The 18,503-nt window shown below is 41.9% G+C and overlaps 1 protein-coding gene across 50 annotated transcripts in view; it reads left to right on the top strand.

Annotated features, from left to right (window-relative positions):
- MARCHF1 (membrane associated ring-CH-type finger 1) overlaps nucleotides 1-18,503 on the top strand; it is an 836,078-nt gene that overhangs the window by 726,675 nt on the left and 90,900 nt on the right. For all 50 annotated transcript variants that reach the window (XM_084972222.1, XM_084972248.1, XM_084972203.1 and 47 more), the window contains one exon: nucleotides 12,523-12,602. In XM_084972222.1, the coding sequence (XP_084828348.1) occupies nucleotides 12,523-12,602 (80 nt within the window). The remainder of the gene's footprint in view (nucleotides 1-12,522; nucleotides 12,603-18,503) is intronic.

Below are 18,503 nucleotides of genomic sequence, written 5' to 3'. Positions count from 1 at the left end.
AAAAAGGCCTACTCTATAGCACAAGGAATTAGACTCAATATTTTGTAATAACCTATATGGGAAAGGGGAAAGAATCTCAAAAAAGAAGATCGATCTATCCATCTATCCATCTATCTATCTATCTATCTATCTATCTATCTATCTATCTATCTAAGTAACTGTGTCATACACCTGAAACAAATGCCACATTGTAAATCAACTATACTTCAATTTAAAAAAAGACGAACAGTGAAGATTTTAAAAGGGAGGGTTGGGGAGGGAACTAAGATATTTTATAGCATATTTTTTAATGAACACAGTAATGAATTTCAAACCCATGGCCATAATTATTTTCCAGTAGCAGAGTGTTAAAGTAAAACTTTTCCTGTCACTGCATTGTACTTTGACACTGTGCCATTGGAAAATAATGGTAGAACTGTGCTGGAAATTCATTGCTGTATTCATTACAAAAATCATGTTTAACATAAATGTTCATCACCATTTCTGTAAATGATCACCGAGAGATAAAAGTCCTTTTTTGACTCAGCACCAGCAATTGTGCTGCTTCTAATGATTTAATTTGGTTTTGTCTTATGGCAAGTACAAACCATGTGATTCTTTGTATCAACAAAGACTAGAATTAGGACCACATCAGGGTTACTGCTCTGGCCAGTACACCCTAAATTAGGTATCTCATCTTTCCTGCTCCTGTTTCCCCTTTATCCCATTTTCTTTTTTTTTCAATTATAGTTGATTCATAGTGCTGTGTCAATTTCTGCTACATGGCATAGTGACCCAGTCGTACATATATTTTTCTCATATTATCCTTCATCATGTTCTAGACAAGTAACTAGATACATTTCCCTGTGCTCTACAGCAGGATCTCATTGCTTATCCACTCCAAAAGCAATAGTTTGCATTTACTAACCCCAAATTCCCAGTCCATCCCACTCTCTCCCTCTCTCGCCTGACAACCACAAGTCTGTTCTCCATGTCTGTGAGTTTCTTTTCTGTAGATAAGTTCATTGTGTGTATATTAGATTCCAGATGTGTGATATCATATGATACTTGTCTTTCTCTTTCTGACTTACTCAACTTAGTATGAGAATCTCAGGTTGCATCCATGTTGCTGCAAATGCTGTTATTTCATTATTTTTATGGCAGAGTAATATTCCATTGTACATATGTACCACATCTTCTTAATCCATTCCTCTATTGATGGACGTTTAGGTTGTTTCCATGCCTTGGCTCTGTGAATAGTGCTGCTATGAACATATGGGTGCATGTATCATTTTGAACTATAGTTTTGTCTTATATTCATTCTTTTTTTTTCTTTTTGTCTTTTGTCTTTTTAGGGCCATACCTGCAGCATATGGACGTTCCCAGGCTAGGGGTTGAATTGGAGCTGTAGCTGCTGGCCTACACCACAGCCACAGCAATGCCAGATCTGAGCTGCCTCTGTGACCTACACCACAGCTCATGGCAACCCTGGATCCTTAGCCCACTGAGTGAGGCCAGGGATCGAACCTGCATCCTCATGGATACTAGTCAGATTAATTTCTGCTGAGCCATGACAATAACTCCTTAACTTCATTCTTGAGCAAGAAGTATATGAAAAGATATGCCATTGTTTTTAATTATCTATTTTTTATTTAACCTCATTCCTTAAACCCACTCCAAACTAATTAGCAGCCCTGTGGGCTTATTTAAGAAAGTCCTGCAATTAATTTTATATTATGTATCATGTGTATCTGTTTATTCTGTTTGATATGCCTAAAAAGCTTCATGTCTCAGAAGACTCAGTTTAGAACTTGATTTTCTACCAAACTTTGGAATAATGGCTGGAGTAAATAAAGTTTTCAAAACCATAGACACTCAGACTCCTCTCCCCAACATGTGGTACATATGAATATGAATATCTTTTTGTTTTTTCTTTAATTTCTCTTTTATCTTATTTTAGTTCTTTTTTTCTTTTTCTTTTCTCCTTTTCTGACCTCAGTTTTTTTTTTCTTTCTGATGTCTTTATTCCCAACTTAACCTTCTTCCTTATTTTTAACTTTCTCTTTATTTTTCTCTTCTTTCTCTCTGTTGTTTTAACTGCATCTCCCTTACCATATTCTAGAGGCAACATTAATTATTTCTACCTTGAACCTAGAAATATTCTTTGCTTCTATAGACTCTAGTCTGCCTTTACCATTACAAGCCATTTTTCACTATATTGTCGACTTAAAGTTAGATTCAGATCATTCTCACTCAGACAAATAGAACCACAGACCTCACCTCTTTAAATTGCTTAATTCACTGAGTTTTGACATTAGAACTGCCAAAATACAGAATATGTCTATAAACCCCCTCCCAATAGTTTTCAGGCTCCTCTGGGGCCCATCCCTGCTCCCAGATCTGCCCTCAGCAACCACTAGTCTGCTTTACATCCCATGTTATAAATGAGACTGTGTTGTATGCCCTCTTGTGACCGGAACCTTATATTCAGCAGAATTATTTGAAGATGCCTCAGTGTTATTTTAAGTATCAGTCTTCCACTCCTTTTCATTGCTGAGTAGTATTCTAAGGCATGAATGTACTGCATTTTGTTTATCCACACACCTATTGATAGAGGTTAGGATTGTTTACAGTTTAGGCCTGTTGTTGATAAAACTTCATATATAAGTCATATGTAAATTTCGTTGTGAGTGGATGTGGAATTTTGTTTCTCTGGGGTAAATACATAGAAGTGGGATGGCAGGGTTGTATGGCAGGTGTATTTAACTTTATGTGAAACTGCCAAGTAGTTTTCCCTTTACACTCCCCCCCAGCAACATACAAAATTTCCCGCTTTTTGCATTTTTGCCGGTATTTGATATGGTCAGTGTTTTTAATTGTAGCTCTTCTAAAGGGTATGTAGTGCTCTGTCACTGTGGCTTTAATTTGCAAAAATTAAGACTTGGAAACATATTTTCAGATGTTTATTGGAAATTTGTATATGTTTTTTTTTATAAGTGACTGCTTATAAATTTAGCCCATCTTTCTTTGGTGTTTTATTTTTGAGTTATGAGAGTCTAAGAATTATTTTCTTTTTTTTTTATAGCCACACCTGTGCCATAGGAAAGTTCCCAGGCTAGGGGTTGAATCCAAGCTGCACCTGAGGGCTATGCCATAGCCACGGCAATGCCAGATCCTTAACCCACTGAGCCAGGACAGGGATGGAACCTATATCCTCATGGATACTATGTCGTGTTCTTAACCTATTGAGCTATGATGGGAACTCCTAAGAATTCTTTATATATATATTCAATACGGTCCTTCCATTTTCTCTTTCTTTATAATGTGTTTCTAAGAACAAAAGTTTTAATTTATATAAAGTCTCATTTACCAAAATTTATTTTATAATTTCTGCTTTTTGTGTCTCATCTACAAAATCCCTACCTAGGGTCATGAAGATTTTCTCCTGTATTTTCATCTCAAAGTGGCAGAGTTTTAGCTTTTGTTTTCAATGAATTACTTTGAGTTCCTAACATGCTGTAAGGTAAGGAATTAAATCCTTCTCTTCCATATGTGGACCCACGTGGCCCAACGCCATTTGTTTGAAGGGTCTTCCCTTCTTCATGGAATTGCCTTGGCACCTTTGCCACAAACCAGTGGATCATATTTGTGAATCTGCTTTTGGACTCTCTATTCTGTCCCATTGATCAATTCATATGTATTTTATGGTTTTGGTGCTATTGTAAATGGAATATTTTACAGTTCATTTTTCAATAAGCTAAATTTTGTAAGAGGTTTTCATCGTCATCTCCTCATCAGAACATCCACTGATTACAGATCAAATAAGATAGAACATGACTTAGCCTGACATTGAAAGCCCTTCACTGTCCAAAACCTTCCTTTACAAGATGCATCACCAGCAACTTATGTTTCCTATAAAATTACTTACTCACTGCTCCAAATGTATCTGCCAAACCTACGTATAAAACTGCATATATGCAATCAAAAATTGCGCAAGAGGACCAAGGATGGGTGCAAGAACATAGTACATGTTAGGGTTAGTAATAGAAAAAGGCCCTGATGTAGAAGAGAGACTCAGAGGTGAAGCAAATCTTATGTGTCCCTGGAGGGTAAGACTAGAATCCCTGCCAAAGCCACAGAGAAACAACCTCAGTGTCACACTAGCATGATGCCCTCAGATGATGTAGTCAGAGAGGTGCAAGGAATGTCCCCAGGAAATGCTAGATTCTCTTACAGGCCCAGCAGGGGTGGGGGATCACCTGCCGAGAATATTATAAAGGGAAGAATGGGATCATGTGGGGGTTAAGTCAGGTCACTTTTACAGAGCTTCCTCCCCACCCCGATGCTGAGATTGTAGAAAAACCCTCTCTAAATATATATTAGTTACTAATATTAATATAATAGCAATATTAATTAATATAATTAATTTAACTAATTAATATAATCAATATATTAATGTAATATATATTAGTCATTAAATAGTATTTCACAACCAAAAAGAGTCTTTCAGGCAGTTTTTGGCCTGTGTTCCCAAGAGCCAGTTCAGTATTTCACTTAAGGCTTAATTCCTGAACATATTACTCATGAACTACTGCTGAAATTAAGGAGGTTTTTTAGCAGTTTCTGCAACAGCACATCCCATTGGAAACTCTAGAGTCATCCTTCACCGGGTATTAAGACTATATTACTAAACAAGAGAAGCCCTTTCTCTTGGCCTAAAGCTCAGCTTAACCATCCTTTGTCACACCATCAATTATCTCTCAGGCTGCCCTCATGCCTTGGGTCCCCATCAGTCGGGGCAGCAAGAGGTGACAGTTTCAAGCATCTTTTGAAACGGTGATTAATTTTCAAAATGCCGAGGCCAATTGGCAATAGTTGACATCACCCCCAGAGCACCACTGTGGCCTTGAAGCCATAGAGATGAGTTGTCTAGTGTTGCCTATAAATGGATTCTCAGAAAACCTAATTTGAAATCATTGCCTTTAATTATACTGCTGATATAAATAACTTGGATAAAATTAGTGCAGCTGGCCTCCTGCTTGTTTTTTCCATTTGAAGGCACTGTAGATGTAATCATCTGAAATAAACATCCATTACAAAGAATGCCTCATTTCAAAGGACAGAGTATTCTGCTCATCCAGCCAATTGTTATTTTTCCCTCCCCAATTGCATTTTTATCTTGCAGCTATTAAGGGGGTGAACAAATTACCAAGCTCTCAGAATGTACCAACTAGGGAATTAAAACAACTCATTGATACCAAATAGGACATGGATTTGAAAGTTTTAATTCATGTTTAGCCTCAGGTACCATGTTTTCTTCTTAAACAGACCCTGCCAGCTTAAAAATTGTTGAGAGACATACTCTTCATAACAAAAAATAGTTCTGTCATCTCCTAAGTATAATTCTCTGTCTTTAATAAAAGAAAATAGAACATGAATTTTGCATTTGACATGTTTTTTAACTCCAAAGTCCATGGAAGGGGCCTCAAGAACTACATAAAACTTAGGCCTCTCCTATTTATTTTGCCACAGAGTTGAGTGGAGGGGGGGACTTCCTTCTTGCTCATTGTGATGTGACAGTCACCTGTGTCCCCACTGCAATCAGGACAGGATTTACTAAAGTCAGTTCAGCTTGGTCCAACTCTTACCAAGCTCAGTTCACCTGAATGCTACTGTTACCAAGTTAACAAATTTCAGTTCAACCCCATGAATCTTTATTAGGCAACTTTATTAGACTCTTTATTAGGCACCTGCTGCATGCAGAACACCATGAGATTCCCCCACACAAGTGAAACGTAGCTTCTTTTCTCAAACTGGTACGGAAGCAAGAAAGATGATTAACTGAAGAACATTGGGGCAGTTTGGAAATGGCTGGACAGGAAGACAGACAACAGATGCTAGAGCAAGTGGATACCATGAGAGAAGTTCAAAGGGGCTCTTGGAATTCAAAGTAAGTGGCTGGCATAGAGCTGGTAAAATCAACTGGGCCTTAAGGAAAGTTCCAAACCTTTGCTTTTGCTCTTTTCTCACAGAGAAAGGCATGGGACTAAAAGTGGGGGCCATATTTGATTACAATGAGTGAGCTAGGTTCTGCTGGAACCTGGGAATTAAATATTAATATTAGAAAAGGAGATATGATGCAGAACCCAAAGGCCTGCACATCCCCCAAACTGGTCTATTTTCTTAAAAAAATTTTATTAGAATATAATTAATTTACAATGTTGTATCAATTTTTGCTGTACAGCAAAGTGAACACGTCATGCATATATATATTCTTTGGGCTGGTCTCTTTGTACTTAACTTATTAGACAGTCAAAAACCAGGGAAGCCTTTTGATAAGACAAGAGATATTACCTCCCTTAAGAAGAAATATCTCAAAGCTTGTGGAACACAGATCAAAACAGAGAAAAATGGGAGACAGAGGGAACTATAAGAAGAATAATTTCCCATCTTGGACAGTTGAGCAGATCAAGTTAAGAGGAGGGCCAGGATCTGGCATGTAGTCTTGCACAGACACTCAGCTGGGGCAGCAGACCTGAACCTGGAGGTCTGGGCGGTGAGGAATACCCCCAAACAGTGTGGGAGTTGGTCCAGTCCCGCGGGGGCCAAGGCAACAGCCAACCTTTACTGTTGTGCAGCCCCCCAGGCCTCCAGGGCCTGAGTCTTTCTTATAAAAGCAGGACCCAGGACAAGGACTTGTAGGGGTTACTCTTTGGGGGAAGTGTTCCCTAGGCAGCAGGAATGAGGGTGAAGGGGAGTGTGACAAAAAGACGAGAAGCTGGAGTTCCCGTTGTGGCTCAGCAGTAACAAACCTGACTAGAATCCGTGAGGACAAAGGTTCAATCCCTGGCCTTGTTCAGTGGGTTAAAGATTCAGCGTTGCCATGAGCTGTCATGTCAGTGGCAGACCCAGCTCAGATCCCGCATTGCTGTGGCTGTGGGATAGGCCTCAGCTGCAGCTCTGACTCAACCCCTAGCCTGGGAACTTCCATATGGTGCAGGTGCAGCCATTTAAAAAAGAAGAGGAAGAAGAAGAAAGAAAGAAAGAAATTCTGGGTAGAATGGAAAAGCCAGAGCATGTGTCCACTGACTCCAGCCCAAAAGCTGTCCCTAGGAGTTAACCTCCCTCATGGTCCCAGCAAGTGCCTGGGGTATCAGGAAAGACTGGGAGGGAGAGGCTCAAGTGCTCACAAAGGGAGCAGCCCACATGGGGCGAGGGCGCAGGGAGGCCTGTGTAACCTCAGGTCAGATTGAGCTATTTAAAGACCTTTGAGGGGCAATGAGGAAGGAGTTCAGTTCCTTTCTAATTATGGCAGGGTTACAGAAAGAAACACATTGATTCAGCCTCATGGTGGGCCAAAAATCTCTCCAAAGGAAAGCTGCATCTTTGATAATGTTCTGTGTTACTATTCATTGGTAAATCACTTTCCCATTGCAGAGCATGCATTTGCCCATGCCCATTTTCTTAGGATGATGTCTGTTTCAGCATCTCTGCCTGTACAGCTTCATAGAACTGGAGTTAACACACCATGGAGACCCATTCTGATGCTCCTGCTCTTGTGGCCACATTTTCAGTCACATTATCAGTGACTGGAGGTCATGCTGGGGCTGCATTAGTTTTTTAAAAGAGAATGAGATTCAGTCTTCACACATGTGGCCTTTCCTCAGTGGCTGCTCTATGCAGAACTTCCCACTAACCTCAGTGGATGCTCATGAATAGACAGTACACAGTCTAACAAAACTTACTGCTTAGAGTAAATGCTTATATTTTACAAAAACTGGCTATGCTGAGAGTTCCTACTTTGGTCTAGTGGGTTAGGAATCCAACTGCAGCAGCTCAGGTTGCTGCGGAGGAAACAGGTTCAATCCCTGGTCCCGAGCAGTGGGTTAAAGGATCTGGCATTGCTACAGCTGTGGCATAGGTCACAGCTCTGGCTCAATTCATTCTCTGCCCCAGAGAACTTCCATATACTGCGGGTGTAGCCATGAAATTAAAAAAAAAAAAAAAAAAAAAAAACCCTAGCCATGCATGCTGTGGTACATACATAAAGTTGATCTAAATTAGGAAACTTGAAATAAGAGAGTTCTGATGCAAATATTGAAGGAGATAATTGAACATGGACTGGTGCCCAGAGATGATATTCGGACTTTGAAAAAGCACAGTGTTCACAGGTTGGTAGAAAAGACTCAGAAAACTGAAGGTCAGGAGGCTGCAGAAGTGGGTCAGTCTGTTGGAGCTCATTGAAGACGCCAACACTCCCTGGCAGGACCCTGCTTCCACTGCCTAGAATAGTTTTAATCTTTTCTGTGATAACTCCTCCTTTCCTTTCAAGCTTACCTAAAGCATTGCCTCCTATATTAGTTTCCTGGGCTGCTATGACAATTTATCGCAAATCTTAAAACAACACAAATATATCATCTAATAGTTCTAGAGGTCAGACGTTCAAACGTGGGTGTTCCTGGGTGACAGTCAGCATGTGGGCAGGACTGGGGCTCTGGTAAGAGCTCACTGTCTAGCATTTTGCAGCTTCTAGAGGCTGCCTGCATTCCTGGACTCAGGGCTCCCTTGCTCCATCTTCAAGGGCAGAAGTATAGCATCCCCCTCCTCTCTGACCACTGCTCCCATCCTTGATCTTCTCTCTCTGATCCTAACTCTACTGCTTAGAAGGATCTTATGATTACACTGGTCCCACCTGAATAATGCAGAACCATCTCTCCATCTCAGGGTCCTTAAGTTAATCACAGCTGCAAAGTGCCTTTTATACTGTAAAGGACCATATTCACAAATTCCGAAGATAGGATGTTGATATCTTGGCTGGGGATGAGGACAGGGTTATTGAGCCTTCCACACCTCTCCTTGAAGTTTTTCCAACCCCTTGAGTTAGAATTCGTTTCTTTTTGTCTGGATCCCACAATCGTCTGTCTTTTTCTCTTTTTGCATAGCTTTTTTTAAATTAAAATATATGCACACTGAGGTATGTGGAATGACTGACCCAACAGAGACCTGCTGTGTAGCGCACAGAACTCTTCCCAATATTATGTGATAATCTATATGAGGGAAAGAATCTGAAGGAGAATAGATATGTGTACATGTATAACTGAATCACTTTGGTGTACAGCAGAAATTATCACAAACTTGTAAATCAACTATACTTCAATAAAACTTTTTAAAAGGTGGGGGTGGGGAAGAATCTTAGCAAAGGAACATTATCTCCAGATTTGGTAATAACAACAACGATGACAATAAAGTTAGTCAAAACAAAAAAATTGAAATATATTTGATGTACAATATTATATAATTTGCAGGTGTTGCAACATAGTGATTCAGAGTTTTTAAAGGTTATCCTTCATTTCCATCTATTATAAAAAGTTGGTGATAGTCCCTCTCATGTACATTGCATCCTAGTGGCTTATTTATCTTATACACAGTAGTTTGTAACTCTTAATCTGCTATTCCAATCTTGTCCCTCCCTCCTTCCCTCTCCCCACTGGTAACCACTAGTTTGTTTTCTATATACGCGAGCCTGTTTCTTTTTTGTTATATTCACTAGTTGGTTTTGTTTTTCATATTCAATATATAAGTGATAGCTTACTTTCTCTGTCTGATTTATTTCACTTAGCATAATATCCTCCAAGATCATCCATTTTGCTGTAAATGGCAACATTTCATTATTTCTTTATGACTGAGTAGTATTCCATTGTGCATGTGTGTGTGTATATACAGTCTGTGTATATACATTTTCTGTGTGTGTACATGTGTGTATGTGTATATATGTATATATACATCGATATATATACATCTTCTTTTTGTTGTTGTTGTTGTTGTTGTTGTTGTTGTTGTTGCTATTTCGTGGGCCGCTCCCGCGGCATATGGCTAGGGGTTGAATTGGAGCTGTAGCCATCGGCCTACGCCAGAGCCACAGCAACGCAGGATCCGAGCCGCGTCTGCAACCTACACCACAGCTCACGGCAACGCCGGATCGTTAACCCACTGAGCAAGGGCAGGGACCGAACTCGCAACCTCATGGTTCCTAGTCAGATTCGTTAACCACTGCGCCACGACGGGAACTCCTATATACATCTTCTTAATCCACTCATCTGTTGATGAACACAAATTGGTTCTCTACCTTGGCAACTATAAAATAATGTTGCTATGAATGGGTGCATATATTTTTCAAATTAGTGTTTTTGTTTCTTTCAGATATATGCCCAGGAGTGGAATTGCTCATAGTTTTATTTTTAGTTTGAAAAGTTCATTGTGTTTTCCATAGGGCCATACCAATTTACATTCCAACAGTGTAGGAGGGTTCCGTTTTCTCCACATCCTTGCTGATATTTGTTATTTGTGGTATTTTTTATGAAAGTCATTCTGACAGGTGTAAAATAAAACTTCACTGTGGTTTTGATTTGCATTTCTCTGATGATTAGTGATGTTGAGTTGTATGAGTTGTTTATATATGTTGAATAAAAACCCGTTATTAGCCACGTCATTTGCAAATATCTTCTCCCATTCAGTAGATTACCTTTTCATTTTGTCCATGGTTTCCTTTGCTGTGCAAAAGCGTTTAAGTTTAATTAGATCCCATTTGTTTATTGTTGTTTTTATTTCCTTATTTCCTTTGCTTTAGGAGATAGATTTAAAAAAAAAAACATTATAATGATTTATATCAGTGTGTTCTGCCTATGTATTCCTCTAGGAATTTTATGGTTCCTGTCTTACATTTAGGTCTTTAACCCATTTTGAGTTTGTTTTTGCATATGGTCTAACTTCATTCTTTTACACGTAGCTGTCCAATTTTCCCATCACTACTATGGAAGAGGCTGTCTTTTCTCCATTGTATATTCTTGCTTCCTTTATCATAGATTAATTGACCATAGGTCCATGAGTTTATTTCTGGTGTTTCATTGTATTTTCATTTTCATTTGTCTTTAGATATTTTTTATTTCTTCTTTGGTTTATCCTGTGATCCAGTGGTTGTTTAGTAATACATTGTTTACTCCACATGTTTATATTTTTTGCAGTTTTTTTTTCTTGTAGACGGTTTCTATGTATATATTTTTAATATTGGGATTTTTAGAACAACTTTGAAATGTAGGGTTAAGCTTTCTACCTGTGCTGTTACTTTCTTGGTGGCAGTTTCATCTGTGCAGTCAGATTGGCCTAAATCTGGACCTGGACCTCCCTCAGTTCCTCTGTGTGAAGAAGAGGTGCCTTGCTTGGTGGGAATGAGAACAGATGAGGGAGCAGGTTCTCACCTAAAGCTCTGCTCTACCCCCTACTCGTCAGCAGCACTGATTTCTCAGTTTCTTTATCTGTAACAAGGAAATAATATCAATATTTGCCACCTGTGATCTTGTCACTATCAACGAATGAACATGTGAAAATTACTTACGACAGTGATTGGCACATAATATTCGCTCAAAATGCTCATTATTATGACTTCCTTTGTGAGATATGGTAAGGATTAAAGAGGCAATAGATAAACCACAGCACTGTGCCAGGCATGCAGTAAATTCTCAATATTGTCTTGCTTTTTTTTGCTTTTCAGGGCCACACCTGCAGCATATGGAAGTTTTCAGGCTATGGGTCCAATCAGAGCTGCAGCTGCCAGCCTACACCACAGCCACAATAACACAGGATCTGAGCTGTGTCTGCAACCTACACTACAGCTCACAGCAATACCAGATCCTTAACAGGCCAGGGATTGAACTCGAGTCCTCATGGATACTAGTCTGGTTTGTCACCACTGATCCATGACGGGAACTCTAACACTGTCTTGCTTTTGATTTATCATCATCATCTGCACTAAATACAGCAGCGAAGAAAGTCAAAATGGTGAGAAAATGCTGTGTTTCAGTTCCAGTAGGAATTTCATGAAACGGACTCAAATTTGTGCCCACAATCTGCATAATTTCAGGCTCTCTTATTCCCAGGCTCAGTATGGTCACAAGGTTAAAAGATTTGAAAGTTCACTAATGTGGCAGTGGACAGATTTGATTAGTTTCAGTGAAGAAAAAGTAATAATAACAACTGCAGGCTTTTAAATATTACAAAGTGTTTTAAAATAGATCATCTCACAGAGCCTTAAAGTGACTTAATGTTAATTCCAGGCAGCATCTAACAATCAAATGGCTATTCGACTGTTTAGGCTTCCCAGATTATCATCATCCTTGTCATGCAATAGCCATTATGTTTTTTCTCTCATAGGATACTCAGATGTTACCCATTTGTTTCAAAGGCTTATGAAGCCATTCCCATCAAAAGTTTACAGTAAATAGAATAGAAACTTGTGGAATCATCTTCCTCTCTCACAAATGAAGCAACAGCAAAGTGGTACAGCGTCTCAGCTGTTCCAAGTTCCTCAAATAAGTTTTACTTTTGCAGTACGAGGCCCCTGACTTCCTATATTCTGTGAGCTGCCTTGTGAGCAACATGACCGGCAGCCACGTTTGTTGCAACTTTTTAAATATGTGGAAAAAAAGCAAGATATCGACCATGTATTACCTTAACCAAGATGCCAAATTATCTAACTTGTTTCTCCAGGCAAGCAGCCCAACCACAGGGACAGCCCCCAGGAGCCAGTCACGCTTGTCTGTCTGTCCATCCACTCAGGACATCTGCAGGTAAGAGCTCAGCCCACGGCCCTGACGGTGTTCCGTGGACCAGTGTTTTGTATTCTTGTCACATAATCTGAGACTGTGTGGCTCTCGCTTCTGCCTTCGTTGTCTGTGGACGTTTGGTACCAGCCTAGTTTTTTCCCTTTAGTGCAGTCCCTTCGTTTGATCTTTATTTTCCATCTTTGGGTCCATGCTGTCATCTTCATCACTCTCTCTCTCTCTCTCTCTGTTTCCCCATGGCTTTCCTCTCCATCTCCATCTCCCATCCTTCATCTGCTACTTTGTCTAGATCCTCACATGATGTGTCAGATGCGGCATTTGAGCCAAGCACCCCTGTCACGGTGCTGAGCCCTGCTAGGAGGGAGACTGGTAAGAAATCAGTAAGACAGAGGCCTAGGAGGAGGAGGAGGGCAGCCCAGAGGTACGAGCACACAGAAAAAGAGGTGAAAGAGGGCAGGAAGGCGTCTCACCTCCCAACTTCCAGCCCCCAATGGAGTGACCCTGACCCAAGGGCCTCAGACTCCTCTTCCCCGGATGAGAGTCACTGGATTCAGGCAAAGAGAAGAGCCCAGGTGAAGTTCCGCCTGTCTCGGAGGAGAAGGAGGACACACGAGAAGACTGGTGGAAACCTGGATGTGTCTTCTGCACTAAACGCCCTCGATCCGGTGGATTTGGGGTCCAAAGGGGAAGAACAACTGGAGCTGCCAGCGTGCAAGTGCTGCTCTTTCCACCTTTGCAGAGGAAAAGGCACAGCTTCCCATGGATGTGGTCCTTCTCTGCCCAGGGAGGCCTCAGAGGCTGAGAGACCCTCCAGCACGTTCGGGGAGAGTAGAGACAGGTACCTGCCCAGGGACCCGCAGTTCTGGCACAGGTTTGGGCAGAGTGAGACAGTCAAGAAAAGCTGTTCAGAAACAGAGGCCCACGCTGACATGCAGATAGCCGGAGAAGGTGTCCAGTCTGCAGACGACGTGGGGTTCCAGAAGCCTCCCACCAGCCCCCATGAAGGGTCTGATGACTTAGCAACGTGCAGGTCAGTCACTCCAGGAAGATTTTATGTCACCTCCTTCTGTGAGTTCCGTGTGTCACCCACCCTCAAACCAGGACATTTATTCTCTCCGTTATTTGTCTGGTTGGCTATAAGGTGATAAAATGAGCAAAGGGTGTGAGAAGAACCATGTAAGGGTTTCCATGGATCTGGCATCTGTTCCAGATGAGAACTAGGTTTCCCTCCCCCTTCTCTTAGTTGGACAATGACGTATCCTGGGCAAGAGACTGACAGGTGAGCCTGTCCCCACTCTCTGTAAGAATTATGGAGTGAGTGTGAAACCATAGACTCTCCGATGTATGTCTATTGACCTGTCAGCACCCTGACTGAGGCTAGTCAAACCTTGGGAGTGTTGAGGTTAGATTTTTGTATCAAGAAAATCACTTCTGCCATTGGTGCTAATCTGTTCTCCAGTTGTCTGACTCAGCAGGTTAATTCGAGAATGAAAGGGTGCAGAATAGCATCAGGGACGCATCTGCAGGGTTGCCAGAGCCTTCGGGAGAAGGGACATTAGCTTTGGTGAAAAGCCCTGTACTAAATGGCTGTGTATTAAATGTACTAAAAGTTTAACATGCCTGGGATGCTGCTGGCTCGCACACACTCTTTACCCAACTGTAGACATTTTCAAAATAAAGTTTAAAAGAGTCATGTGACAGGCTCATAGGCACAAATGAGACAATTTTAAACAGAAGTACTATTTCAGATGTTCCTTATATACCCAATCATTTAAGTTGCTTGATTCTGTTTGGCAGTGAGTGAAGTTTTGGGTGCAGAATGCTTGGATTTCCGGGGCTTGTTTTTATTGGAAGCTGACATTACTTTATACAACATGCATGTGTGTTTTGTGTGAATCATGTGACCCAGAGAAAGCTTCCTGTGTTCATTTAGGCTAGGACGAGAGGGAGAATTAAGCTCTGATGTAAATAAGAACGGTTTCTTTCTCTGAAGGTTTTATGAGAAAGTCATTCATAAAATGCACATTTATTCATTCATTCAATCTTCTCTTACACATCAGGCTGGGTCCTAGGCCCTGAAAACATTACAGTGCATACGATTCCTATGGTCTCTGACATCTGAGAGCTTACATTCTGACAGGGACACAAAAGCTATTTCACAGTCAGCACACAATGACAATTGTGTACACAGTTACAATTGTGAGAAGGAATGTACGAACATAAAGCAGGGAGGGTGCACCTACACTGGGATCAGAGGACTCTCATAGAGTCACAAGCTGACTGAGCCCAAGGATGGCAGGAATTGATCAAGAAAAAGACAGAGGAGTTCCCATCGTGCCTCAGCAGTAATGAACCCAGCTAGTATCCATGAGGACTCGGGTTGGATCCCTAGCCTCACTCAGTGGATTAAGGATCCAGCATTGCCATGAGCTGTGGTGTAGGTCACAGATAAGGCTGTGGCATAGACCAGCAGCTGCAGCTCCAATTTGGCCCCCCCTAACCTGGAAACCTCCATATGCCACAGGTGCAGCTCTGAAAAGCAAAAACAAAACAAAACATGTAGGCAGTTCCCACTGTGGCTCAGCAGTAATTAACCTGATAAGTATCCATGAGGATGTAGGTTCTCCCCCTGGCCTCACTCAGTGGATTAAGGATCCGGTGTTGCCAAGAGCTGCAGTATAGGTCACAGATGCTTCTTGGATCCCAAGTTGCTGTGGCTGTGGCTGTGGCGTAGGCCTGCAGCTGTAGCTCCAGTTGGACCCCTAGCCTGGGAACCTCCATATGCCACAGGCATGGCTCTAAAAAGAAAAAAAAAAAAAAGAATAAGAGTTAGAGAGAGGGAGGGAGGGAGGGAGAAAGGAAGGAAAGGAGGGAGGGAAGAAAGAAAGAAAAGAAAAAAAAAAGAGAGAGAAAGAGACAGAGAAGGCTGTCCAGGCAGGATGCCAGTAAATTCCAGGGAACTAAGAGCCCCTGCTTCAGCCAGGGCGTGAAGAGGGTGGGGCAGGTGGTGGAGTGGGCCATGTGAAACCTGCTAAGGGGTTTAAAAGAGAAGTGACACCATTTGACTTCTGTACTAATGCAAGTAAGTGTCTCATAATCTTTTGAATACAATTTAAATGCAACTTCACTAAAATGTTGGGGGAAGGGATGAAACACTATTTCCAGTCTAGACTAAGACCTCCCTACTTGCAAACATCTGTTGTCATGCCCCAAATCTACTTCAAGCTAATTTAATGAAAGACAGTGGAAGAAGCTAGTTGTAGGCTTAATGGTAATTGGAGAAAAAAGTAATGCTCATAATTAAAGTAAAAATGATTGGTTCCAAAAAGCACCACTCTGGAGGAACATTTCCAAAGACAGAATATTTAACATAGATAGACTTCTATTAATGCATGTGAGGTGGATGGGCCTAGAGTTACCATTTCTCCCTGTGGGTGATCATCAAATTGTACCCACTGAGCAAATGCTCTGGGCAGTTACACTAGGCACTGAGGAAAGTGGTAAAAAAATTTTGATTCTTCCCTTAAGTGGCCTTATCTAGTGGGAGAAGTTGAATATACACTAGAAAAGATGACAGTAAGATGGAAAGATAGTACAGAGTAAGTTTAGAGAGAGGAATGCTGCAGAAATTTGAAGAAAGCATAGTTGCTGAGAGCTGGCACCATCGAGGAGCCCCTTGAGAGGGTGGGTTGGATGGGGAGAAGGAGAATCAAGGCTAGCTGCCATGCACTGCAGGCATCCAGGGCCCAAGGCAAGGCCTGGACAGGGACAAGGGACTGGCACTCTGCCCTGGAGAATTCTGTGTGGGACTAGGTGGGTTTGCTAGACTGATAACAACGAGAATTAAAAAAAAAAAAAGACATTGTGAAGAAAACATGCATATCCTTCCAAGAAGCTTAGCTCTACTCTGTGCCTCCCTACTTTCAAACTGCTGAGCCTCTGGGTCCCAAAGAGGCTGCCTTAAAAGCTGGGAACAGATCAAGGTACTGTGCTCCCATTAGCCCATCTTCAACAAGAGGGTTGGGATTCTACAGCATCCCTTTAAGGGAAAAAAGAAGATCCAGCTGCAAAAAATCATATAGAACAGCTTAAATCAAATAGTCTTGATGAATAATAACATACAGAGTAGTCACAGTGCCTCCAGGTGTACTGGGAAAGGGTTATAGACTTAGGGGAAGGGGTGGGTTGTGTTGGAAGCAGCCTACTTCAAGGTAAGTAGGATGAGGATGGTAAGAGGTAATGAAAGGGAGAACAAATGGCACATGGGCCTTCCCCCAGGTGAAGAACACCCAGGTGAGCAGAACCCCAGGTGAGCAGATCCGACAGATGAACAGAACCCTGGGTGAAAAAGACCCCAAGTAAGCAGGACCCCAAATAAGCAAGTACCCCAGGTGATCAGAACCTACAGGTAAGCTGGACCCCCAGATGAACAGGACCACCAAATGAGCAGATCTCTCAGATGAGCAGGAAACCCCCCCCCCCAGGTTATCAGGAGGAATTTTAGTGCTTGGAATTTGAGGGCAGAAGACAAAGGAGTCAAGACAACTCCAAATCTTGGAATTTGGGAGGCAGTAAGAGCTGATGCTACTAACAGAGGAAGAAGAGGTCAGGGGCCAGCTGGTTGAGAAAGACACAATGATTTCAATTACAGACAGACTATCTGTAGTGACCTTGAGGTCCCAGGGTCATCTGTCCAGCAGACAACATGAATCACATCAGTGAAATGCAAGAGGGAAGTCAAGGCTGGTCTGCGTTATTTGCCGAGCATTAGTGAACTGTACACAAGACCAATGCTAAATAGCTGCATATTTGCAATGGTCATTACCATGGTGTATGAGCACATGGGGAGTCATACCAAGATACCAAAAGTGAGCATCTTCCCAAATTTAGGGAGGACCTGCAGATCTGGGGATCATTCTCAGGGAAGAGACTGTGATGCCTAGAATGTGAATGAAATCTCTGTGATATCATGTGGGGGGAAAAAAAGCCTCCAGATGCCTCAGCCTAGGCACCAGTGTCCCCTGGTGAAGATGAACTTGCAGTCCTGTGGCTTCAGACGTACACAGGCCGACCAGTCTCAGCCATAACCACAAAGCAGAAGCAGCTCCTAAGCCCTTCTTCCCTCTCTGTTCCTGGCATTTAGTCCCACAGGGACATTCTACTCTCCCACTCTCATCAAAGCCTTGTGTGGAGAATGTTCCTCCATGAGCATTCTATAACTCAGAGGGAATTTAAGCCATCATGCTATCATACCTGCTCTCGTGGAGCCAGAAAGCCTTTGCTTTTTTTTTTAATAGAAAATTTACATTAAAAAAAAAAAATCAGGAGTTCCCGTGGTGGCGCAGCGGTTAACGAATCCGACTAGGAACCCTGAGGTTGCGGGTTCGGTCCCTGCCCTTGCTCAGTGGGTTAACGATCCGGCGTTGCCATGAGCTGTGGTGTAGGTTGCAGACGTGGCTCGGATCCCGAGTTGCTGTGGCTCTGGTGTAGGCCGGCAGCTACAGCTCCGATTCGATCCCTAGCCTGGGAACCTCCATATGCCGCGGGAGCGGCCCAAGAAATAGCAAAAAGACCAAAAAAAAAAAAAAAAAATCAGTGGAGTTCCTGTTGTGTCTCAGTGATAACAAACCCAACTAGTATCCATGAGGATGCAGGTTCAATCCCCAGCCCCACTCAGTGGGTTAAGGATCCCACATTGGTCACAGATGAGGCTAGGATCTGGTGTTGCTGTGGCTTTGGTGTAAGCCGGCAGCTACAGCTCCGATTTGACCTCTAGCCCAGGAACTTATATATGCCATGGGCATGGCCCTAAAAAGACAAAAAAAAAAAAAAGGAAAAAGAAAAAAAAATCAGGATCATATTAGCTCATGCTTGAGACATTTCAGTAGTTTCTGAGTTGCCATCAGT

Source organism: Sus scrofa, chromosome 8 (genome assembly GCF_054392235.1).
Source record: "Sus scrofa isolate SSC_HxYL_T2T_F1_AM1 chromosome 8, Sscrofa_HxYL_maternal_Yorkshire_Landrace_v2.0, whole genome shotgun sequence".
In the NCBI taxonomy this organism is placed as follows: Eukaryota; Metazoa; Chordata; class Mammalia; order Artiodactyla; family Suidae; genus Sus; species Sus scrofa.
Note: the sequence above shows the minus strand (reverse complement) of the source record. Positions and strands in the feature narration are given on the sequence as shown.